At 38.3% G+C, this 27,275-nt stretch overlaps 1 protein-coding gene across 3 annotated transcripts in view; it reads left to right on the top strand.

Moving 5' to 3' along the window:
• Positions 1-27,275, top strand: part of LOC145692823 (small G protein signaling modulator 1-like) — a 564,802-nt gene that overhangs the window by 409,276 nt on the left and 128,251 nt on the right. For all 3 annotated transcript variants that reach the window (XM_081768318.1, XM_081768320.1, XM_081768317.1), the window contains exon 5: positions 2,622-2,792. In XM_081768318.1, the coding sequence (XP_081624444.1) occupies positions 2,622-2,792 (171 nt within the window). The remainder of the gene's footprint in view (positions 1-2,621; positions 2,793-27,275) is intronic.

The raw sequence follows: 27,275 nt of genomic DNA, 5'->3' as shown, positions 1-27,275 counted from the left end.
GTTAGTGTAATATAGCTTGAACATCCATCCTTATTCAATAATTTACAAACACTTCATACTCAATAGCATTTTGAGTATAACTAATAACTTCAAAGTATTTTACTGTAAGACACTTTTAACATGATATCGCTTCAAATTCTCTTCAACGTTCTTAAAGTGCAATTACAAAGAATCGCTTGTAAACATACGGTCTTTCCAACCTTCTTAAAACACAGTTACACAGAATTGGTGATAAATATTCTGAATCTCCGTCTTATGAAGGTAACCAAGAAATTTCTAGCGCTTTTTCACCCACCACCTTCGAACATCGATATGTCACCTAAGACGTACCTGAAAGATCAAAAATAGTCCCAATCAGCATCGACGACATTCTGCCAACGTTCTGGAAGGCAATGGATTCCATCGCGGTAGAACTTGGTGGGCCGTGAAGCGAAGAAGGTTGCACCTCTAATAGGAATTTGAACTGACGTCCTCTAAGGTGATTGTCCAAGGAATTGAGCAGGTGATAATCGGACGGTGCAATGTCCGTGGAGTATGGCAGATGAAATATTGTTTCCCATACAAGCAGGCCGATAGCCAGCCCAAAAATGTAGAGGGGGTCGGTAGAAGTTAGGGGGCCCCGATCCAACCATATTATAGTTCATCACCATATTACAGTTCATTTGCAAGACTATCGTGAAAATTGTAGGGGGGCAGTAAAAATTTAAGAGGTCCCGGCCCCGCCTAGACACCCTTTCGATATGGGCCTGCATCCAAGGCGTAGAATGGTGTCCCGGGTCATCCTAGCCACGTGGGGCTTACCGTTGTTCTGTAACAGAAGAATCCCTTGCTATTCAGAACTGCTGGCTCCAGAGTTTTGATTTTTTTCTTGAACATGGCTCAACTGCTGACAGCACACAGTTGCATTGATGCTCTGACCAGCTGATAGCGGTTCCCGATCCACGATGCCGCGAGCAGTCCACCAAATACACAGGAAGATCTTCTTCTGGTGCAGTGTTGATTTTGGCTGTTTTGGAAACGGTTCATGGGATGCTAATCAAAAATGACGGCGCCATGGAGCATCATACAGGACCCATTCTCATCACATGTCAACACCCTGTGCAGAAATGTTCCTTCTCCAGACGAGACAACAAAGGAACACAGGTGTCTGCTTGTGTAGCCTTCTGGTCCGGAGTCAAAAAAGTGGGACCCATCGACCCAACTGTTAGCGCTTCCCAAATTGATGGAGGTGCTGCCGAATGGTTTCTCCACTTAAACTGAATTGTAGTCCCAGTTCCTCACATATTTGGCCACTGTTTGCCTCAATTGGTGCATGAAGGTCTTCATTTTGTGTATGTGTTGGTCTTCCGACATGTGGTGTGTTTTCGAGTGTTTCGCCACAGTCCTTAAACTTGTTAAACTACTACTGCACTGTCCGCGTAGTCACGACACCCTAATCAAAAGCCTGTAATATCTTCCGCCTCGCTGGAGAGGCGTTTGACCCCAATTTCAACTCGTACAGCATAGACGCCCTCATGACGTTCTGTTGAGGTCCCATGTTCACTCTGTCCTTACGCAAGTTCACGGTGTAACTGAACTGCCGCAACAAGGTATTGGATATACCCACCCCAACAACTGACCTTCGCCTCATCTCTATTCGCATTCAACTCACGGTGTGAGGGTTAATTGAACACAGACCTCCCCAAAAACCGATAGGACTTTTTTGGTTACCTTTATACATTACATTGACAGCGAATCACTGGAAAGCATGTTTTCAAGAAATCGCAGTTATAAAAAATTGTTGCCATATATGGTGATGTTTCATCAATATTAAATATAGAATGTTGTATTTCTATCATAAATTTACGTTATTAACAAACGTGTTATGTAGGCTAGTATTTTAATATCAATGCTAATTCATATAAACACATGTCTTTTGATCAACAATGATATCTAGAAGATTCTCAATATATTCATGAATTTTGGACGCATATTTGCGGATCCCAAACGTTTCAGATATCCTCTGATCTGATTGGTCGATACAGATACGATATCACAAGACATGATCTACATATAGCACAAAGTAAACGGCAACTGGAGTTGGCTCTGGTAGCCGAGTGGGCTAACGCAACATACTAGTAAAGAGAATGTTTTTGGCGTGGGTTCAAATCCTGCCTACGGACAGTTTTTTTTTACTCCTTTTAAAAATTTTTATAACACTTCTTTCGTTAAAATAAGATTAAAAATAATATTCAAAAAGTGATTTAACGATCATTGTTTTAAAAATTTCATTAAACTTCTTTCATTAAAATAATTTTGCCCTTGTACTATATAGATCCACAGCAAATGTAGTAGTAGTACGTTGCCCTTGTACTATATAGATCCACAGCTAATGTTGTACTAGCAGTAGTAGTAGTTGTAGTAGTAGTAGTAGTAGGAACTTGTTAGAAGCCCCGCAGGGGTTGTTTGGGTTCTGATCTCGACATCAAATTGGCAAGAATGCTGAAACGTTTGGGATCGGCAAAAATGCATTTTGGACCTCATTTATAAAATATTTAGGGAAGATTTTGGAATGAATTTTTCACTTTTCTTCTTCTTATTATTTTTATTAAAAATCGTTTCACTTTTTTTTTCTGTTTCAGGCGTTCTTCTTCCAGTGGTGACAGTACGAACAAACTGCCGAAAGCGACTCTTCAGAAGAAGAATTCATCCAATTCCTCAACACCTCCTTCTCCACGATATCTCTGGATACGTTTAGCTCTATTTGAAAAACAATTAGCCAAAATTATAGACCATCTAGTACAAAATAGCAAGTGAGTATTCTTAAATTTATTCTTAAAAGTAGGGTCTATTAGCTATAGTAAGTTGATCGTTTATACAGTGATTAAAAAAAACAGGCAATGATTGATTGATCGAGGAATAATGGGATTAATAATAGTAGATTTCGAAGTAGAGCTTCTGAAACGACGCATTGAAGGCTATTTTTTCCGTAGCTTTCAGCCTTTTTAATGGGATCATGAGAATGGGTGGTGACAATCTTTCACTCATCGTTCTCAGCAAGCGAAAACTATTTCAGAAATACACACAGTGGCGGATCCAAGGGGGGGCTATAGGAGCTATAGCCCCCCCTTCCTTGACGCTCAGGTATACACTGGATAAAATGGGCTTCAATCCTGCTTTACACTGGATAAAACGGCAAAATATGGTTTAGCCTCTCCCTTGATCATGTCCTGGATCCGCCCCTGAATACACACATTCAACATAATTCAACAAAAGTGTACGAGTGCTGAAGAAGCTCTCTAAGATTTGCCTTTCGGGTGTTCAGAAAAACGAAAACGACAGATGCGGTCTTGTAAGAAAATCTAGAATCTTGCATTCAACATGAAGTGATGATGAAGAAAAGATATATATATATATAAAAAATATGTTATTATGAATAGTATTAATACACCAGGGACCTTATTCCGTACTGGTTTGAGTTAGTGCAAGGCAAAATTTGCATTTTAGTTTGCGGTAATCGGCATAGCAGTTATAATTGCTTGTTGTATTATGTTGCGTTGCGATCCACAAATTTGGCGAAGACCGATACGAAATGAGGCCCCAGGTAAAGTAATGCTTCCGATCTGAAAACACCTATTTCCGTAAAAGCATATAATATTATAATTGATTGTGCGCTGCTGCACTGCTGTTTTATATTAGTACGTTGATATATGTTGTTGTGAGTGAAGTAGTTGAATTGAGTAGTTGAAGGATTTGAGGGATTTGTACTTAGTCATAGGTCTATATCCGTTTTTATTTGTTTCTTTGAAGTAATAATACAGTGTACTTTCTTAGTTTTGTGTGATATGCGTATTTGTATTTGTGGTGGGCACAAAAACCGGTTTTTCAGTTTTCGGTTTTCTCCAAAAACTAGTTCCGTTTTTCACCGAAACCGTTTATCGGTTTCCTCCAAAACCGGTTCCGTTTTTTTTTTAATTTGTTCTATTTCTGCCCAGAATAGTGTTTCGTTGTTCTCCGGAAACCCAATCCGTTTCTACAGAAATAGTTTGTGTTTTCCAAAATTTTTCATCGAAATCAGTTTTGGGTGAAAACCGAACCGATTTTGAAGAAAACTGAAACCGGTTTCGGTGAAAAACCGAACCAGTTTTTGGAGAAAACCGAACCGGTTTTGGAGAAAACCGAAATGTCAGTTTTTCGGGTTCCGGTTTTATAAAAAACTGTTTTGCCCATCCCTAATTTGTATATGTGTTAGTGGAGTGACTTATGTAGATCTACTATGGCATTATTGTAAAACTTAGTGGACGATCTCATTTAGAACAGGACGTAGTTCACCGGTCTCACATTAGAGGAAAAAGTTGAAACAAAGAATAAGCGATCCACTCCATCTCTCTTGCTCGTGGAAAAAGATGAAAAACAAGTAAGACATTTTCAATCTAAGTGGTAACGTACAAGAGTATGGTTAACCGGAAGTGCTGAGAGAAATGGGAGGGGGGCTAACTTCAGTTCACTTTATACTAATATATACATACAACAAACAACTGAATGTTTCAGACGGCTGACAGTGGTTGGAAGGGAACATGGTCCCCTCCTACCCGACCTCTAGATACAAAACTTCACGCTACGTTACTGGGGACATACAACATCTATAATTATGATGATCAAACCTTGGGTATTTTACTTGGTATTTTGTAATTAGTTTCGTGCCTGTAACAAATTTTTCCTCTTCAAACCAGGTCATTCTCTTCGAAACACTTCTGAAGTAATGTTACGTTGCAAAGACGATTCTGTAAACATAGTGTTGAAGAAAATGGCGTTCAAATGTGAAATAAATCACTAAATTTTGAATGAACATTTCGAATATTTCAACTCAGAACATAAACCATCTCAATTCTTTATAGTAGGATTTAGGATTTAGATTTCTGGGCTTTCGGCATTTAAGGTCATTTAGCTCGTCACGTTTGAGGGATGACGTCCCTCGGCGAGCAGACTATTCGGAGAAAGGGAAGGAAGAATGGATTGGGGAAGGAAGTGGCCTGGGACCTATAAGTTAGGTACCACCCCGGCACTTGCCTGGTGTGAATGAGGAAAATCCAGGAAAACCTCATTCAGGGTGGCTGGCCCGAGAAAGCGTTCTTACACCTTTTCGATCGAGTAGCCACACCGGGAATCTCAATTCTTTATAGAAGTAACGTTCCGTATTGATTTACACTTCCTTCATTACAGAAATTCACGATCCGCCATTTGACTTGGCATGAAAGTTACTGATGAGTAATATAGGTTGCCTTTGAAGTGTCAATACGGAAGAGGGAAACGTATACCTCTCAACCAGACACATTTTAAGGTTACCACTACGAGAGCAGAAAGATCAGGACAGTGCTAGACAACTTTGTTTTTATGGAAGGAGGGTTTAGCAACTGTTGAGATTCACAGGCAATTTGAGGCAGTATGTGGAGAGCATGCTGAATCAAGAAAATCCGTGTACTTCTAGGTAGCTGCTGAAAACAAGGCCACACGTCAAAGAAGAATGCAACCAATTCCGGAGGTAAAGTGACACTGATAACTCCAGTAATCTTGAGGCCATTTGAAGCAATCTCTTGCAACGTTACGAGGAAGATAATCTAAAAGGTTCATACTTGTCATCATTCAAAAAAAGCACTCTTCAGAGATTGCACCTCGCATGAGCCAGAACGCGACTATCGCCGTCAGTGATATGGCGTTCCAGGTGCTGCTACACACAATAGTCTCTCAATTTCGTTCCTGGTTATCACCCGTTTGGGGTTTTGAATAAACTTCTCGCGGACATTATTTCGTTGACTTCAAAGACCTGCAAAAACTTGTTGTGACTGGGTGCGACTATTCAAAAAAAAAAAAAAAAAAAAAAAAAAAGTGGTTCCAGCAGGACGTGAAGAAAGAGACCTGCAGATGGTGCAAATAAACAGAGTAAATTGATTCTGTAAGAATGGAATAGCCGTTGGTGAACTCTGAAACAAACGATTGGCTAATGAAGATGTCCGAAACAATTCCCAGATACCCTCAAAATTGTTATGTCATTACTCGTACAACTTACATTTACCGTGGAGCTTAACTGCGACTACACTTAAAAATTGAAATATCTACTGATGTGTACCAGCAACTATAGTGATTCTATGCGAACAACTTAAAAATGTAAGTCAACATTGTAATGTATAGCAATGTTGTAATGTATACAAACAATGTTGCATACTCTTGTTTGTAAACATCACCACATGGATTTACTACACACTACGTAGGGTTACTGTGAAAAGCAGACGACAGACCACTGGCACCTCCTACGAAGCATATGACGACAAGACAGCAGCAGCGCCACCGCCATCCTGGAGGCCTATAAATTCGACAGTAACCAGTCTGGTGTCCCTCCTACTGCTTGCTTCGGAGCATTAGAAGAACCTAACCCCAAAGCCTTTAGTCTGCTTCGGGGCTCTGTGGAGATCCTGTTCTCGGCTACACGGTGAAGGACTACCTAATTTCAACCTGATAATTGAGGAAAATAACTTTATAGTATTTTGTGTAAATTCTGTTATATAGTGAATTTTTATTTAAAAAATAAACCGGCAGTGGGAGTCGATTCCTGACCTTGTTTTATTACCAGCTCTACCTACCAGAAAGTATTACAATATGGAACATCTCTTGTAATTGAATGTAATTATGTTGAAAAGGATAATTTTTACTTATAAATATCTGACTCCAATGTATTAAATAATTATCTTTGACTGTGATCAGCAAGATTGCACGTAACATATATTTTTCATATGAATACAATGTACAGTACAAAGATTATTAATCGGTTGCAACGTTCGGGAAAATGGTTTTCCAGTAGAAATAAAAAGCTGAATCTCTAAGCTTGGAACGGGAGCTGCTATTGTGTCAGACTTTTCCATTTTTTTCTGTCTCTCTTCATCCGTTCCATCCCTCTCCAGAACATGTCAACATTTATCTCCAACAATCTGCTGCGGAATGAATTGTCCACAGAAATATAATACAAACGAGAGAGAGAGAGAGAAAAGTCAGACAAACAAACTAGACTAACAATGGACGTAAAAAAGAACATCACAAAGCAGTTGAAAGCAAAGAAGAGACAAGCTAATGGCAAATTGTATGTTAATCCTTTCAACTATTGTTACGAAGATATTAGTGATGGTCGATATATATATATATATATATATATATATATATATATATATATATATATATATATATATATATAATCCGACATTACATGGAGCACAGATGAGATGTAATATTGGAATATTACATGATTGAAGAACAGAATACTATATTGTGATTTCGAAATGCCCTTCCCACAGGAAAACCATTTCTGCAAATTCTAAATTAGTTTGGCTCTTCACAGTTTGTTTATCCTTTGAAGAGCATTCTGTATACGAGGCCACTTTCAGATAGTAGGTAATCAATAATCGTAGCTCGTTTCCATAGAAAATCTCAAGCAATTAATTGCGGCACCGTATTAGGCAAATTAATTACGTCTGAGAAGTTATGTTCTCCAAGCAGATTATATCTTTGCCCTCGGAACCACAAAAAAGGACGGTTTTCCGTTCTACAAAGCTTCTTTTTATTATAGTGAAAAAATTAAAAGTATGGTTGTGAGATGAACGGTATACAGTGTTTGTCCAAAAAGTAGTGAGACTGACCGCCGCACGGAGCTCCAGTAGCCAATAGCACGCTCCCCGGGGGTGGGTTGTGGTGGGGATCTAAGCTAAGCAAAGCACTGGGTGGCAGTCGCGTCCGAGTTGTGACACAGGGAGGATCACGCGTGGTGTAAAAGCTGTTTTTGAGTTTTGGGCACGGCAGAGAATGTGAGAAAGGAAGCGTTTTCTGGAGCAGCGCTACGGGATTAAATTTTGGTTTCACCTGGGCCAAACCGCTTCTCAGACGCTTGCCTTTGTCAGGAAGGCTTACAAAGATAACGTCTTATCAAGGGTCCAAGTTTTCCGGTGGTTCAGTGAGTTCCAAAACGGAAGGTAGACCGTTGAAGACATGGAGCGAACGATGGTCGGAGTCCTGGAGATTTGTCACTTTGGACATGTTTTTGACCTTGACCAAACCACTCATTAAAGGGCGTCCGGAACAAAATTTAATTGCGTAGCGCTGCTCCAACGAATTGTGCCCTATTTCGCATGTTCTCTGCACTGACCAAAACTCAAAAACAGCTTTTGCGCCACGTGTGATCCTCACTGCGTCAGAGCTCGGACGCGGCTGCCACCCCGCACGACAATCTCCCCGGGGAATGTGCTACTGGAGACAGGAGCGCCGCGCTGCTGCCAGTCTAATTATTTTCTGGACACACCCTGTAGTTCGGTACACAAATATCTGGATTTAGCGCACGGGAATTTTATAACCTCTGAATATATGACAGACTTAAGGTTACACACGAGCGGAGATGAGATAGAAATTTTGTGAATGATATAGAGACGAGACACAGCTCTTCCATAGGGTCAGCATAAACGATTCATTGGATTACAAAACACTGTGTATTTAGAAGTAAATTTAAAATGGGTAATACATGAATATATACATACACCTACCAAGTTTCAGGTAGGCCTACCTACTACATCTCACTGAGAAAGGGCATGTTCAAGGTGTGCGCCGTTAGTCACACGGCACACGTTCAAACGGTAATTCAGTCAGTTCTATCCGTCCTATGGTAGGTTGTAGTCAATGTTCGTCACAGCAGCACTGATGCATTCCTTCAGTTCTTGCAGTTTTGTTGCAATTCAGAATACATAAACTGAGTCCTTCACATACTCCTACAGAAATAAATCACATGGAGTGGGATCTGGACATCTGGGAAGCCATTACAACAATATTCTGCATTGCTGTCATCTTGTAAACTGTCATTTATAGGCCTGCCATCTAACGTGTGAACGCACGCCACGTGGTGGCATCTACACTTGGTGAGAGCGTGTATCTTTTCATGTAGCACACATACACCATGTTTCGAAGCGTGTTAAATCATTTATGCTAGTTCTGTATTAACAGACATCACTTTCACGACACCTTTTCGAAAGAAAACAGTTGTCAATTCTTGTCTCGTAAGCAACCCTAGAAAGACTAGTTAGCTCCAAGATGATCCTCTAGATTCAAGGGAACTCTTTCGTAGTTATGCGGCAAGGAAACGTGCCTTTGGGAACTTCCTGTGGTTCGGATCTCACGTTAAGCTGTAGGTTTAAGTTTCACATCTCCTCAATGCTGAATGGGATACTAAATCCAAATTAATAAATCATCTACATGGAAATGTAATTACACACTGAGAAAAATCCGTTATCCGAACAGCGGTATATTGTGCAAATATACGGAATCCTTATATTTACTACAGAAATCAGTACGGAGCATACATTAGCTACAATACGTATGTATATCTATATACATATTGCCATTTTTTCCGCTTAAATATTACACCATGCCGTTACGGGATGTCTGACATCTAACAGTCTTCTTTATATTTCATACGTTTACGTATGATACATAAGTCAGCTTTATGTTATATATCCATCTGCATGTGAGACAGTGTTTTCGTTCGTACGGAAAGTACACTTATTCAGAACACTTAGACAGAAAGTACATATAAAATATACTTCTTCAGTTATACGTTTAGCGTACGTAAAGTCCCAAAATGTAGGATTTACAAATGTAACCTACGTTTTTAGGTACGCCACATATGTTTTTATCTCAGTGCACTCAAAGCTTAAAAAAGACTAAAGTTAATCGTTGATACAGATAAAAACATCAAAATTTGTTACATACACACAGATATATTCATATATATACCAGGTGGTTCACTTGCGCCGTACAGTACGCAAGTAGATGACCAATCATACTTATATGTAAAAGCAGTTGCCTACATCTAAGGCGTTCCAGTTTACGAAAATAACTCCTGAAAGTAACTAGGGATGGCCAGAACCGGTTCCTGGTGGAACCGGTTTTCGGGTCTGAACGGATCCGGTTCTAGAAGATCCGGTTCCGGAACCGGTTTTTCGGATCCAGGTCTGGAACCGGTTCTTCGGATCCAGGTCTAGAACCGGTTCTTCGGATCCAGGTTTGGAACCGGTTCTTGGGATGCAGGTCTGGAACCGATTCTGAAAACAGAACCGGTTCCGCTGGAACCGAAACTTTGTGACCATCCCTACGCTAAACCCGAGCTGATGGCAAGCTGTGAACAGTATGCTAGATGAAATGGTGGAAGCGACAGGCAGGCGCCCAGGCGGCAGCAGCTCGTCTCATTTGGCTAAATAAACTGGGTAACTGGCAAACTCATTGGTTAAACAGGCAAACTGGCCAACTCATTTGGATAAACACCCACTGGTGGACCAAAATTTTTTTTCTGGGGGCACAAGCGAGTCTGGGCGGGGAAGGCACAAACGCATGGTCCTCTTTTCATTATTTTTGAAGGTGAACTTTATGCCTCCTTTACGGGTCTTTGGGGGCTTTCGGATCCAGGTCTGGAACCGGTTCCTAAGATCCGGTTCTGGAACCGGGTTTTTAGATCTATATCTGGAACCGGTTACTAAGATCCGGTTCTGGAACCGGGTTTTCAGATCCAGATCTGGAACCGGTTCTTAAGATCCGGATCTGGAACCGGGTTTTCGGATCCAGGTCTGGAACCGGTTCCTAAGATCCGGTTCTGGAACTGGGTTTTCGGATCCAGGTCCGGAACCGGTTCCAGAACCGGTTCTGAAAACCGGATCTCCGAGAACTGGTTCCTCGCGGAACCGGTTCCACCGGAACCGGTACTTTGTGGCCATCCCTAAAAGTAACTAAACTATGTATGATCAGGAGATGAAATTTACTTATCCCTTTTCAGTCTTTATTTGTGTACGTTAGTCATAGACTGCACTAATAGTGGTAATCAGTAGTGACGTTCTTTTGTGACGAGATAGCTGGTGTTGTAGGTGCTTTTTACCACGGCCATGATTCTTATCAATGGTGAAACACGACGAAATGCGTCCGAAGCTCGAAGGTTATATCGGGAACGATTCTCAATGCAGCGATTACCGTCAGTACATGTATTTAGATGTACAGAAATAAGACTTAAGATCACACGGCCCATACAAAGTGCAAGCAAGAAGACATAGACCCAAGGGCGCCGATCCTGGGGGGCCGAGGAGGCCTGGGCCCTCCCAAAGCTCATGTGAACCCTCTCACATTCTATTTATGAATATACAATGTTTGGTATAATTTGAATGCAATTTGTCTTAAAATCCCCATATATGCCTTCTGCATCTGGATGGGCCCCCAAAATTTACAGAGAAATCGGCGCCCTTGCATAGACCAGTACGTGACAATGACGATATTGTAGAAAGATTGGTTGGTTGTTTTCAGGAACATCCGACACATAGTATGTAATGGTATTTATTTTGTCATGTTTGTTATATTTGAGGCGCCTACTATCAAATCCGCCCAATCCATTTTTTTAAAAACCGAACTTGAGTTATATATCGTTTGTTATATGTTTGATCTAAAGGAATTCCATGGAAACATAATTTTGTTTAAAAGCTTAATATTTTATTCTTTAAAAACTAGTTCAAATACGGGACTTTGTACGCGTGTATATGGAGCTTCACTGCACGTTTCGCGAGATTACTCGAAACTAAGCGAAATGGATGTGACGGATTTTGATAATAGGCTCCTCATTTCTTGGTATTTAATGATGATTTGATTTTTGAGTTTAACGTCCCGTTCAACAGCGAGGCTATATGAGACGTGGACCTACTGAATAACGTGGAATCCGAACCACATGAGCTCCCGCCGAGAATCGAACCCGGGCCTCCCACGCCAAAGGCGCGTATTCTAACCGCTTAGCCACGGAGGAGCTCCTCATGGTATTTAAGGCGTCGCACTTAAACTATAATGAACTACTGTGAGTGGACAGTTTGCTTGAATAATTCATCAATGTCACACTGTGTGTCGGAGCTCCAACAGGAGTGGCGGCCCAATGTGGGCATTATAAGGATTTGTCAAATTTCATTTAAAATGCCATATTATATTACATTGAACAACAGCTCATGCCTTCACGTGGCGTAATGATCTCATCATGGGTAGTATTTGCTCTTTTGTATGAATAATACGAGAACGGCCATGATGGGTTTACACGAACACAATCAGGAAGTCTTATAGTTTGGGATGATAATTCGCGTCCTCATCATTCTCTTTTTTGTTTCTTTCTTTCTTTCTTTCTTTCTCTTTCTCTTTCTCTCTCTCTCTCTCTCTATTCTAAAGCAAAGCGAACTCAGTCATACGGGTTCTTCGAGAAAGTGTCCTTTCTATCGAACCTTCTCAAAAAGCTGTTAATGTAAATTGGGTATTCAGTTTTTTTTTTTTTTTTTTTTTTTTTTTAAGATATTGCCCAGCACGACTAGATTCCTATCTTATTCCCATGTGATATCATGTCGAAAAACTGAAAACGGGCTTTTAAATTGCGTATGTCGATTAACTTGGAAAATAATATTCGTAAACTTAGTTCCAAATGAAATGATAGATTCACACGTCAACAACTTTCCTGTCATGGAGCTTGAGCAATTAATCGTTTCCAGCTGGAAAGATAGGAAAATGCATGTGCACTTGTAAACAAACAAACAAACAAACAAACAAAAGACCATATAAAAACATATCTACCTGGCGTGTTTTATGTACAAACATTTGGTAACCTCCTACTAAGAGGAAAACAAAAATGGTGAGATATTGGAGACTATAGAGTTGTCGAACTTTGACGAGATATGGGAAACGCACACACGCATGAAAAACAAGAATGGATCAGAGAGCCTTAGTAAAGCAGTTATCTAAAATGCAGGACAGTGTCTTCGATTCCCGTCAGTTCAGCTTTTAGTATTTCTCTGCTTATTCGAACATAATTGCACGCACAATAATAATAATAATAATGATAATAATAATAATAATAATAATAATAATAATAATAATAATTATTATTATTATTATTATTATTATTATTATTATTATTATTATTATTATTATTATTATTATTATTATTATTATTATTATTATTATTATTATTCATTATCAACTCTTTTTGATCCACTACTAGATATTTATCCACGACCATCTATCTATAGGGCAATCCGTTTTCAAGGTAACCTACAGAGCATCTTGGTAATTTCGTCACACAACCTCATATTTGAATGTTTTCTAGATCTTACTTATCTCTTGGCATCCAAGAACTGCTCTTATTTACATACTTGCCATAAGTTATTCTTACAATTAGAGATGCGAACGAGACAAGATTTGTGGCTGTCTCGTCTCGAAAATGCACTGTAAAAGTGATGTCTCGACTCGAAAAATGTATATTTCTCTATTGGAAGAGCCGTGTCTCGACTCGAATTTTGTCAGGAAAATCCTGTCTCGACTCATCTCGTGCGCATCCCTACTTACAATGTGTCCCACTCACTGCCATTTTAGGTCCTTTATTTTCGCGATTATATCCGTCATTCCTGTCATCTTTCTTATCCATGTATTTCTTTTCGTCTTCCTTCATGTTACGCCGAGAATAAATTTCTTCATGCTTCTTTGTATGTTTTGAAGACGGTGAATGTCTAATTTTATAAGTGCCCTAGTCTCCGATCCATACCTCAAAACAGGTTGAATACATTCGTTAAACATTTTCCGTTCTAGACATATTTGCATTTTACTTTTCAACGTAAAGTTTTTTTTTTCTTCCGAAGACATTAATCTAATTTGATGCATCTGTTAATTTTTTCTTTAATGTTTCCATCCATAGAGATTGCCTCAGGTAAACGTACGTGTTAACTTTTTCTAACTGCGTGTCTTCCACTTCTATCTTTGACTTCATTGCGAACTTGTTGAACATCTCCTTCGTTTTCTTCATATGCATTTTTAACGCGATTTCCTTGTTTTCAGATTTAGCTCTTCTCTTATATCTTGACGTTCTGTTGTTGTTGTTGTTAGATAAGAGAATTATATCATCGGTGAAACGTAGATGGCTCTGTCACTTTTGTGCGTATATGTATATTTCTATAAATACAAATTATGTGCATTTTTATGTAATTTAGCTTTTAACAAAAGAGACACTGGCCAAAGCTTAAAACCCACTTTATTTTAAATTATAATTTTTAACTGTTTCGGATATCTAGCATATCCTTCTTCAGACACTATCGAAATTAATGAAAATTTAGCTTAACTTATTGGCTTCCTACGTTATGTTAATGCAATCGTCTCAGTTCCTATATCCAGGGGTAAAAGTGCAGGGGGGACGCGGGGAAACGCCGTCCCCCTACCTCCAAAAAATATGTACGGCGTACCCCCAGTTCCTAAAAAAATACAATGGTCGAAGATAGGCAGGGGGACGGCGGGACGTCATACCGCTACTTACCGTCCCCCTACCTTTTCAGATCCACTTTTACCTCTGCCTATATCCCGTTCACACATTAATATAATTATTATTCGTAAATGAGATGAACATAAGCGTTCAACATACTATAGTATAGATTATTTAAAATTCAACCTATGAAACTACGTTACAATTTTAGACATTTGTGTATGACATTTCGACACCTGCCTATGATAACACTGATTCAAATTAAGATGTTGGTGGTGATATAAACTACGCATGGAATTCGCAATAAGGAATGAAAATGTTTTCCAGATCCTCGTATGCTAGTATTCTCTATCGTTCGCTTCGGTGTGTTACTTTAGAACGTTCACCAAATGACGACTGTATAATCTTATTTTTAAAAAATAGATAAGATGTGTTCTATATGACTTAATTGTATTCCTAATGTTCATACTGATGTGTTTGATGCTATTATCTGGCATATGCGAATTTAGTCAGTTAAATGAAAGCAAGGATCTTATAAAATAGAGGATCTGCCTTTACAACAAAATCTTGAAGCCATACGTCACAGTTTCGCCACCCTTACTCTGCCCACTCTGCCCAATAGGATCGCAATGTTTTGAGCCACTCTGCCCAATAGGATCGCAATGTTTTGAGCCAACAATCATGGCGGAAACGAAAGTAGCCAATCAGACGATGGTGGAAACGAGAGCAGCCAATCAAACGTGCCGATGCTCGTTTGTTTTTTGGCTTCATCGATTGAATAGGATGACGATACATATGGGCAGATCCGCTATTTATAACATCCTTGAATAAAAGAGATTTTATGATTAAGTAGGAATCGAAGATGTAGATACGTAGCAAGAGGTTATTTATTTAAGACGGAAGATTTCTTATTAAGTGATGGTCTTGAAACCAGCTGTCGTATGCTAATTGGAAATTATAGGTGTGGTTTAGATTGTCTAAAATAAGATTTTTTTGTTTAATTGGTGAATAAATTAAATCAGTGTGTTGATTACTAATTCCTTGTTTATTATTCAGAATTTCGGCTAGACTTAATTATGAACAATAACTCACGATCTATGCAACAGATCTTTCGTCATGAGCTCGATCTTATAATAAAGTAATTGCTGAAAGCAAGGATGTTACAAAGTAGAGGATCTGCCCATACGTATCTTCATCATATGAACTCAGTGAAGCCAAAAAACAACCGAGCATCGTCTGAGCTGGAACATCTAATTGGCTACTCTCGTTTCCGCCATGATTGTTGGCTAGAAACATTGCGATCTTACGAGGAAGGTCCATAAACCGTGAGAGTTGAATTTTGATGAAAATTTGTGACAAGATTCAGTTCGAGTTGCTAAGTAACGTAGTAATAGTCACTCGATGCGCTAATGCTTCGTTGAGCTGCTACACCGACGCCATCTTGAAATCCAGAAGGCAATGTCCAAGAATACCTTTTTGGCACAAAAATGAAAAAAAAAGAGCTTTTGATAAATCTGACTCAGTATTGTAAACCAAGGTAGAGTATCTATATGTAGGAGTACTTCCAGTGTATGATAGCCATTTTGAAAGGCGCCATATTGAATCACGGTCAAATATGATAAATGGCAAGGGGGTCATGTGAGGTATCAAATAGCGCTGAAATTTACTCCTGAATCCATTTCCGTAACCAAAGTGTACATATCAGTTTTCACTTCAGAGTTAAGAGCTCTCTCGCTCACAGGAACATATAAAAACTGTGCAAATAAAATTTGTGTTATGAAATGCAGTCGTGCGAGCACTTGCAGGATTTTAAATAATGCAGTAGTAGTCACTTGATCTACAATAGCCACTATACCAATCAGATCTTGAGACTAGTGAGAGAAATCGTTAATTAAATTGGAGTTCCTGTAGTGAAAAATGGAATAGCAGCACTGTAACAAATTATACCTATTTCGAAGTGTGCTATATATATGAGTCTATGTGTGCTGCGATTATTCATAGCATTTAAATGCTGTAATATAAGTTAGGCGCAACAGCACATATGACTTTACAAGAATATGTCTTGAAGATATTAGAAAATTAATAGAAAAATTATTACAAAACTAATATAAACTGATGCACATAAGCAAATATTAACCTACTAACCTTTTGCTCTTTAGTTGTGATGATGGAGATCAAAAACGAAGAGATTAGCACACAGCATCGTGGAGCAGTATAAACACTTAACAAATGCACTTTCGTCATGACCACAGACACTATTTTCTACTAGTCTCCAGAACAGAGCTGAATTTAGGTTTGGTGGGGCCCTAAGCTACTGAAGATAATGGAGCCCTTTATATGTCCAGATGAACGTAGGACCCTATATACAGAAATGAAGAAACCAGTGATATTTTACGAAGCAGACTAGCAGAAGGGGGCCCCATTACTTACATCATAAGGGCTTATACAAACGAAGCACTGTTGTTATATGCAGATGTTACTATATTTATTGTTTTTCTTATATTTTGAAAATGTACATTCAATTATTTTCTTGCATTTTTGGGCCCCCAAGAGTGTGGGGCCCTAAGCTATAGCTTGTTTAGCTTATACGTAAATCCGGCACTGCTCCAGAACATTTGTAAATGAACCAACTATTGCTATTGTGACGTATCCACATTTCTGCCATGCATATGCAAGCATGTCGTTTAGGACAGGCGCACAAAATTGATGATACACAACAGAATGCATTTTCATTATGAAAATTCTGCTACATAACTTGTACACCGAACAAGTGAACACCTGCTACAATTAGTTATTTATCACAGTTTTGATATAAAAACTAGTCTTGCTCTAAAGACGATTATAAGCGAGGGTTTTATCGTTAAAGGTGGGAAGATGCAGATATTTAATTATTTAATATTGAAGAAAAAAGCAAGAAAGAGACTTGTTTTATGGATTGCAACTTGATATTGAATCTTTATTGCCATCTATTCTTAGCAGGTGTGTATGCATTCTCTTATCACTAATATCAGAACAAACACAAGAAAAGTGAATTCTAAGTTTCCAGGTGTATCTTCTTCTAAGAATTGGCTGTGAACCGATAATTTAAATCCCCTTAATTGTTCAATGCGTCAGCAACAAATCTGTTGTATTTAGACAAACTGACAATAAATACACTAAAGTATTTTAACTTCGTAATATGCACGGTAAATTATAGGTTGTCAAGTATGAGTATTGGAAAAGAACGCAATATTCTGCAACAATGAGGGTCTTTACGTAAGGTTTCAGGAAGAAAACTTAACACACTATGATAGACCACGTAAAATTGCCTAAAATAGATTTTTTGTTTGATTCAGTCCAACGTCCCACACTTATGCCTGCTACGCTAAAGGAGACGTGGACCTACTGATTATAGTGGAATCCGAACCATTTTGGTCTTTCAACTAATATTCACCAGCTTATATCATTTTTCTAATATATATCCGAACAATCCCTTTGGTATTCTCTGCTCGTCAGTACTATTAGGTATGTGTTTCATTGATCAGCAGTCTATTCCATAGCACTTCGAAAAAGGTATAACTTGTAGCATGCTGTTTTCATTACAAGCATTTCAATTTAATTAACCCCCGATTTCTCTTACTAGTCTCAAGATCTGATTGGTATAGTGGCTATTGTGCTGCATTAACTACTGCATTAGTTAAAACCCTGCAAGTGCTCGCAGGATCGTGTTTCATAACACAAATTTTATTTGCACAGTTTTTATATGTTCCTGTGGGTAAGAGAGCTCTTAACTCTGAAGTGAAAACTGATATGTAAACTTTGGTTGCGGAAATGGATTCAGGAGTAAATTCCAGTGTTATTTGATACCCCACATGGCCCCCTTGCGATTTATCATATTTGACCGCTATTCAATATGGCGTCTTTCAAAATGGTTATCATGCACTGGAAGTGTTCCCACATATACATGCTCTACCTTGGTTTACAATACTGAAGTCAGATTTATCAAAAGCTTTTTTCATTTTTGTGCCAAAAAGCTATTCTTGGACATTACCTTCTGGATTTCAAGATGGCGTCGGTGTAGCACTCAACGAAGCATTAGCGCATCGAGTGACTATTACTACGTTACTTAGCAACTCGAACTGAATCTTGTCACAAATTTTCATCAAAATTCAACTCTCACGGTTTATGGACCTTCCTCGTTAGTGGTGCGGAGTGGCAGAGTAGGTGTAGCGAAGTTGTGACGTATGGCTTCACGATTTTGTTGTATGGGCAGATCCTCTATTTTATAACATCTTTGGCTGAAACATGTAACCTGCCTGAGCATTTTTGACTCGTACATATGGGTTTTTTTCTTTTTACCTGATGTACCGTAAATGTAGGTTATTGTTAAATCTATATGTTTTTGGAGCGCTAATAGTTTCTAAACAACTTCCACATCTCTTATGCTATACAAATATAGTTTGTTACCTTTAGTATCGGCGGAATATACAGTGCGTTCCGCGAATAACACTAAGACCCGTCTCCTGAAGAAACCAAGTCACATAGAAATATGAAACCTTTTGTAACCTTCAAGGGTCATAAAAGATAACATTATGCTGATAAGGAAAATTCCCCATGAGGGGGTCTAAGGGGGTAACTACGAGTACTTCGACAGTACTTACGGATGGCAGCCATGATGGATAGAGACACGATAGCGACAAGCAGTTTCCACAACTGATCTTGTAACGAAACTCTTAATCCCCTTTCTTTCAGAATGACCACCCCGGGACAAAATCCGTACTTGAAAGAATAAGAGAACAGCACATATCTAACCTTCAAAATACAGACCTGCCCACCGGGGAAATAATCCTGAAAAAAAAAGTGGGGAGAGTTTTCGCCGGTACTGTATTAAAAGGCAGCGTAGCGCACCCAGATAATATATATGTATCACTCTCACTTTTAATATACAAAATTCAAGCAAAAAAAAAAAAAAAATCAGTTGTTTAAGGAAGTTACTTAGCAATGACAACCCTACTATTTCAAATTAACAAGGATAAACAATTTATTATAATTAAAGAAAAAATTAAAAAATAAAAAAAATAATAGTACACAAAATATTAACAATTGGATAATAAATAAAAAAAACAATCCTACAGTTCCTGATGGAAAAACAGCCTAGAATACATTTTTTCTCAAAAAGCGCCATTCCAACATGGCCTACATCAACCTCTAATTTTCGTCTTTAAGTAGTCAAATTTTCAATCAGGAAAATTTTACACTTGCTCGTGTCTAAATATGTCAATCCTTAAATATTTATCTTTCAAATACATTGAGTATACTCACGGAATCTACTGACAAAAAAATTTTCACCATTTTTCACAAAAAACTGATAATTTAATTTAACAGAAATTTAAAGAACAAACACTACGTACCTAAAACAGTGACCAACTGACGATCGACGTCAGTTGATCCATGGCTTCCATTCCGGGTTCGAAACCAACCAATCACAATCCGGATTTTAGATCACGAGGTCCTCGTCGTTTTACATTATCAGCTGGTACCAGATCTTCGAATATATTTTCTCAACGCACTATAAACCTGTTTGAGACCAGAATGGTAGGATGGAAAGGGCAAAGGGAGAATAAGGTCGTATGTCTCCATAAAATAAAAGATGGCGCCATCTACTTCCTAATAAATCCATAATGATAAGTTACCTTATTATGTATACATACATCACCCAAATCCAAATTACATATTTGTGACAATCCATGTCGTCACAATATTTACACGTGATTACCTTTCAAACGAGGTACTACACGGTGGGAGTTGCTATTTAAAATTTTATAGTTATGCACCGTAACTTCCTTAGGTCCGCCTCTGGGGGATTCTCCTTATCAGCATAATGTAGTGTGTTCCTTGAAGGATACGGAAGATTTCATGTTTCTATCTGCCTTGGTTTATTCAGGAGATGGGCCTTAGTGTTATGCGTGGAACGTACTTCAACCGTACTTTACGGATGGCCGCCATGTTGGATAGAGACACGCTAGCGACATGTAGTTTCCAAAATTGGTCTCTACACGTGATTACCTTTCAAACGAGGTACTAATGGTGGTATTTGCTATTTAAAATTTTATAGTTACCCCCCCCCCCCGTAACCCCGTTGAGAGCACCTCATGGAAGGTTCTCCATATCAACATAATGTTGTCTTTTATATCCCTTGAAGGTTACAAAAGGTTTCATATTTCTATGTGCCTTGGTTTCTTCAGGAGACGAGCTTAGTGTTATTCATGGAACGCATTGTATATACGAAGACAAAGTGCTTTTGTAAGCATGTTTCCCTTTTGATTTAGACAACCCCGTTACTTCACTGTATGGTTGGTCGTCCAACTTCACTAATTGTGCGGCACAAATAAACCACTTTGTATATATATATATATATATATATATATATATATATATATATATATAGGGTGTTTCAAAACAACACGGACAACGTTTGGGAGGTGATTCCTGACACCAAGATAAGACGAAAAGTATAGACCAACCTGGGTGCACAAATGCTACCTTTCGAACTTATAGGCTACCGAAAAGATGAAAAATAACTTTAAAGGGCCATAGTTCCAAAACTATAGGACCTACCGTAGCCGAGTCAAGACTTCACTTAGGAACTAATATCTGCTCTATCAAAAAATACATGTTTCAGAATCCTAAGATACAGGGAGTTTTTCTACGGGCATATAATTTGAAGTACTCACCAACTACTTTTGTAAAAATTGTTTCTGAAGTACTGCAAAATGCTGAAACTTAAATATTTTGACAGGGCAGATACTAGTTCTTAAGTGAAGTCTTGATCCGACTACAGTAGGTCCCATAGTTTTGGAGCTATGGACCTTTAAAGTTCATTTTTCATGTTTTAGCAGCTTATAACTCCGAAAGGAAGTATTGCGTACCCAGGTTGGTCTATACTTTTTGCCTTATCTTGATGTCAGGAATCACCTCCCATTGTCCGTGTTGTTTTGAAACACCCTATATAGATAGATAGATATAGATAGATATAGATATAATGTGCGTGTGTGTGTGTGTGTGTGTGTGTGTGTGTGTGTGTGTGTGTGTGTGTGTGTGTGTGTGTGTGTGTGTATGTATGTATGTAAGTATGTATGTATGTACGTATAGGCAATATTGTAATGCCGTGAGAAAAAAAGGAAATTTCACGGAAAGAGGATATTTAATGCTAATATGATAGACACTTCCTTTGATACAAAATCTTTAATAACAAGTGCATGCAAGTAAAATGAAGACTTGGTTTGTTAATGAGTTTTCTCGGCCCAAGAAAGAGAGATTTTTTTTCAATGTTTAAGAATCTTAAAAACTATGTTCAAAGAAGAATCGATTAGTTATACATTGAAAAGGAACAAAACGACCCTATGAATAATTAAGGAAGATTGCAAACTGCTCTTATTAGCTAGTGTGGAGGTAATTAATTCTTTCGTTGATTTAAACAGCGAAGAATACTGCTATGCTTATTACAGCTTCGTAAAAAGGGGATGTTCTTTTGACTGGTTCTTTAACAAGAAAAAGTTCAACTATGAAACTAATACCAATAACGTGGAGTAAGTTTACAAGTTTATTAAATACATCGTACACAATATTATATATAATCAGTTTTTATAACATCATAAAAAAAGAAGTGTCTCTTTATTTCGCATAATTATACCCTCTAGCAGAAATGGAAGTGGGTCGTTGCTCAGTGGTTCGTGGGTCAACAGGACTTGACCGACTGCGACCCGCTCTCACCCATCGACCCACTCTGCTCAGTGCATTGTAGAGAGCATCTTCTGAACACTGGTGAATTTGTCTACATTTTACGTACTTTCAAGGACTCCATTTTACTTCCTTTTCAATTTGTTTCTATTTACTTACCCGAGATGAGTATATCTAAGTGAAAAAAGAAACGTCATGCACTTCTGAATATTGATATTTGTAATTATAATAATAGTAATAGTACTTACTACTTGGCTTTCGAAACACAGTCGAATTTTACACTGTTTTTTTTTTCTCCTTTATATTGGCCTACTTAATTTTGATTTGAGACTTTCCTTTCGTCTGAAAGATATCTGTAATTCAACAACGAAATAATTATATATGATAATTAAATGGAAAGTTCATCGTAATGTGTCCCATGCCACACACCACTATTTTATATCGTGAAGATCCACCGGCATTGTAACAGAGCGGTGCTTGAGCGATTGACCGTAGAAATTCAAACTCCGATTAGTGATAATTTCACATCCTTGTTTTATTACAAGTGTAAACTCTTTAGTCAGTGAAGAGGAGGGCGTGGATTATGGGTCAGAGTGGGTCACATAGGGTGTTGGATCATAGTAGGTCAGAGTGGGTCAATTTAGGGGTGGGTCAGATTAGGTCACGATGGGTAGTGAGTCGGATGTCAGAGTGTCACGGTGGGTGAAGGGTCAGTGAGTCATGGGTTTAGTTTTCATTGACCCATACCGTCTCTGACTCCTAAGCTGTAGAAGGTTGATAATTAATGAATGTCAGCAATTATGAAAAAAATGATAAAATAAGAATGTTGAAGGAAATGGAAGAACTCGAGATAACCCACGAATGCGATGTTGTCCACAACAAACTCACGCCCTTCCCGCAAACAGCTAGCGCACGCCCTTAATGCATGGAGTTCCAGTTCAGTTCCATATTCGGTTCAAACAGGCTCGCGCTCGTTAACCTCATTGGAGTTGTGCCCATTACTCTGATTGCGTTAGCGCTCATTAACTTCATTGAACTCAGGCTCACCAACCACATGTCGCTCACGCCCATTAACTCATTGTGCTAGCATTCATTAACCTCATTGGACTCTCGCTCATTAAATTCATTGGGTTCGTGTTCATTTATCCCATGGGACTTGTTCTTATTAACCTCGATGATTTCAGATTCATTAACTCATTGAACTCACGCTTATTAACTTCACTGAGCCGACGCTCATTAACTTTTATGGACTCGTGTTCGTTAACCTCATTGGGTTCTTTCTTATTAATTTCGTTGAGTTCGTGCTCAGTAACCTCATTGGGCTCGTGCTCATTAACGTTATTGGGCTCACGCTTATCAACTTCACTGAGCTGACGCTCAGTAATTTCATTGGGTTTATGCTCAAATAACCTCATTCGGCTCACGCTTATTAAGCTCATTGAGCTCACGCTAGTTAATCTCATTGGGTCCGTGCTCGCTGAGGGGTCAGGCTAATTGGAATCGCACTCTATCGGAGTCAGACTCTGGATCGTTATCCACTTGTAGGACTTGTGTTCACACAGGCTTGCGGGCAGTTAGTGAGATCACGACCGACTGAACTCGAGAGCCGGACCCTGTCAGTTTGAACACCCACTCTTTTCTCACGCATTGATAACCAATGCTTGCGTATTTTAAAACAAACAGCACGTTACTATCTGGTACCAGTCCCGAGAAAAAATATTGGAGGTGTTATAACTTAAATGCACCTCGTATAAAAACTTAAATTATTATCAGTGGTGTATGCAAGGGAGGTTTCTAGATTTTAACTCCCCTGAGCAAGAAATTATGGAAAAATAAACCCTTGCTATATCAAGAGGCATTTTAAAAATCATGAATGTACTGAAACAATATGAAATTGAGTGCATCAACCCCACTTGATGAGATTTTGCGTACGCCATTGACTTATAATTTATATTATGTTAAAAATATCAAAACAAGTGTATTCCGATGTAGTAGGCGTAGACCTACAGTAAAAAGTGTCGTTACCTAAAATATAATGGAAAGCAGGGCCGGATTTAGGGGGATGCACGTGCACGCCTCTTCGTTGTAAATATGCGCTATCTAAAATGAGAAGCTAGCAGTGAAAATAGCAACACTTTTCGAAACTTTCTGCCGTCATGGTTACGGCTTAAAAGAAAGGAGTTTTGCAAATGCAATAGTTCAAGTCGATTTTCTGAAGGTTGAAGGAAAATTATTCACCAAGCAAAGCAATATAACACTTTTCAAGTAGGGAAGAAAATAGACGCCAGGAAAAGAGAACAATTTTTTTTCTGCATATCACTTGCGACCTTCTTTAAAATACTAGCCTCTCCCTCCCCCTCCGTTATGTATCAATGAAATCAGGTGTAAAGAATATTGACACTTGTCACTTTGAAGAGTTTCAATGAGACTGATTATCTTGGTAGTTATGGTGCACCCCCCCTCAGAAAATTCTGGATCCGACCCTGATGGGAAGCACTGATTCTTTAAGCTACTCTCTCGTGTAAAGATAACATTAGGTCAACCTCCTCCCCCTTCCCAACGATGGTAATAGAATTTTATCCCTGGTTGGATTTTGAACGTTTGAATTTTTTAAAAAAAATCGTAAAATAAGCCGATTATCTGTATAATTTTGTTCGTGTATATGTGAGAGCCTGTGTTGCATTTTCATGATTTTTTTTTTTTACTTTTTTTTTAATTACCGTTTTTGCTTTCTGTCTGGAACATTCTACACCGTATCACGCTGTGTATGTGAATAGGAAAAAAAAACATGAATAAATATGACAGATCAAAGGAATATTACTTTTTTATATAAAGAAAAAAAGCTCACAAACTCATACTGGGAAAAATCATACAAAAAAATAGAAAAATAGAAATTTTACACTTGGAAAAAAATAAAATCCCAAAAGATTATAATTCTCTTTCAATGTAAAACATATATTCACCAAACAGAGGCGGGTTCTATGCCCTATAAAGAAACCTTACGAATAAATCTCTGTTGGATAAATGTAACGTTAATATCTCACTTCAACCTCGATAAAGACAGAGCTCTCTCTCTCTGGTTTGTGTATGAAATTGACATAGATGCCGTTCGCATATGAATGAGTTCTTAACCAGTAATCTCTATCGATTATTAGAGGCATGCTTTACGCTGAAATAGCTAAGACGCATTCGGGCAGATAATAACGCAACGCATGATAGAGACGTGAATCGTGATGAGCAATTGGTAATGGAGGATTATATCGTCGTAATGCACAAATACTTGTCTCCTTTTCTCATAACTAAAAAGCTGTTTAGCAGATACTATTTAGATATAAAGTTCATATTGCTCTGTTACAAAGTTAACTGATAATAATAAGGAATTAAGTTAAATTGAAATATTTTACATCAAAGCTCCATTTTTATGTTTCTTAGAATGAACAAACAATAATCAATCTAAATATGAAAATAAAAGTCACTACGTTTCTGACTTAATAACTCTTGAACCACTCGACCGATCAGGATCAAATTTTCAACATAGATGAGGTTCGAACCTGGGATGGTTTCTATAGTTTCATTTTGACGGTGCAACTTAGGGCAAGAGGACAGAGAGAGACAGATTTTAAAATGATCGAAAATGGCCGACATTTTTTTAGTGTCGAATCCATAGTTTTTGGGGTCGCCGAGCTGAACAGTGAAATTTCCGATGCCGTTTAAATCCAAATTCAGCCCTCATTAGTACTTCCAAGGGAAGATGATGACATGTAAAAACAATTGAAAAGGACCGATATTATTGTCGAATTCATAGTTTCTGGGGTTCCTAATTGATTTGTGACAGTTTTGGTGTCTTTTATGTCCAAAATGGAACGTATTCTCCCCGTGCGAAGAACTGCTAGATTCTACTAGTAACTGAACAATATATATTCTCAAACTGTTTTTAAAAAAACGTGATCTAGCTGGATTTCCGGCAGGATAGTACTATTAAAATATGAGAGCTTCTATGTGTTTTACGCGTTTCATCATGGGACGAGACGAGATGGGAGACGAGACGAATTTATTGGAAGCACGGTGGCTCAGTGGTAGATCGCTTATCTCTGGTTCATGGGATCCCTTGTTCGATTCCCAGCCAAGTAAGTTTGTTGTTGATTTTCTCGGAGTGCTCATTTGTTCTTCCCCATTCTCATTCCACCAATTCTTCCATCGTCATTCACTTGCCTAAGTCATCGTCTCCCTTAGCCTAAAAGGGTAATCGAAGGACGTTAAACTGAAACATTTCATTTCACGAGACAAATTTCTTCCAATAGAAACATGTACTACACTTCGGAGTCAAGGCATCACTTGAATGGCACCTTTTCGAGGAAAGATGGATAGTGGACCAAAATTACAATATAGAATGTATGTATAACGTAAGAATTCAATTAAAACTTCAGATTTTTTAAAAAATTATTATTACTCAAATTATTACAGAAGGTGACACGGAAGAAGTGTATCTGGGCTGTCTCGTCTATATAGACAACCTAGGCAGGTGCCTAGGGCGGAAATATTTAGGGTAATGCAGGCTTTTATTTTAACGTGCGGTTTATCAACATTAGCCAAAACGTACTTGCGCCAACACCCTACATATTTAGGAAGAAGAAGTTAATGAAAAGCGAGATCACCCAAAATCGATTACTGGTCATGGAGCGAGGGAACATCTATCTGGCCATAGAACGTTTCCGTGTTCCCACTGTTCATTCTATGACTAAAAAAGATCTTCTGCATTATCTGAATATCCAGACTCCAGATGCTCGCAGAAATGTCACTGAACTAAAGTTTCGACATAACGTAGTCAGTGGAAACTTAAGGTCTGAAGCCCTACTTCAAGAATTACAGTTTTAACGCGGGTGCAAATAGATCTGATTTTTCTGTGATAAGCTACTCCAATCAAAAATTATATATAAGTATAAATTTTCTATTACTAGTTTAGTCTAATTATTAACGTATAAATTGTTCAAAACACAAAGCTCTCAACTTTTGATTTCCTTAAACAGTCAAAAATTAAATTTTTGGATACATTGCAGTCACTAATCACGTTTCCTATGGAATCTTTTTAGAAACAATTTCAACCATCTTTAGTTTTATATTTACACTGGTTATCGATATGGTTTACATTACAATGAAACTTTAATTTCATGTAGCGTGTGGTTATATTAGTAAAATTTCATTCCAAGCGACACAGCAATAAAAATATTTTTAAAAA

The sequence above is a fragment of the Thermobia domestica genome, chromosome 8 (assembly GCF_964235325.1).
Source record: "Thermobia domestica chromosome 8, izTheDome1.hap1.1, whole genome shotgun sequence".
NCBI lineage: Eukaryota > Metazoa > Arthropoda > Insecta > Zygentoma > Lepismatidae > Thermobia > Thermobia domestica.
Note: the sequence above shows the minus strand (reverse complement) of the source record. Positions and strands in the feature narration are given on the sequence as shown.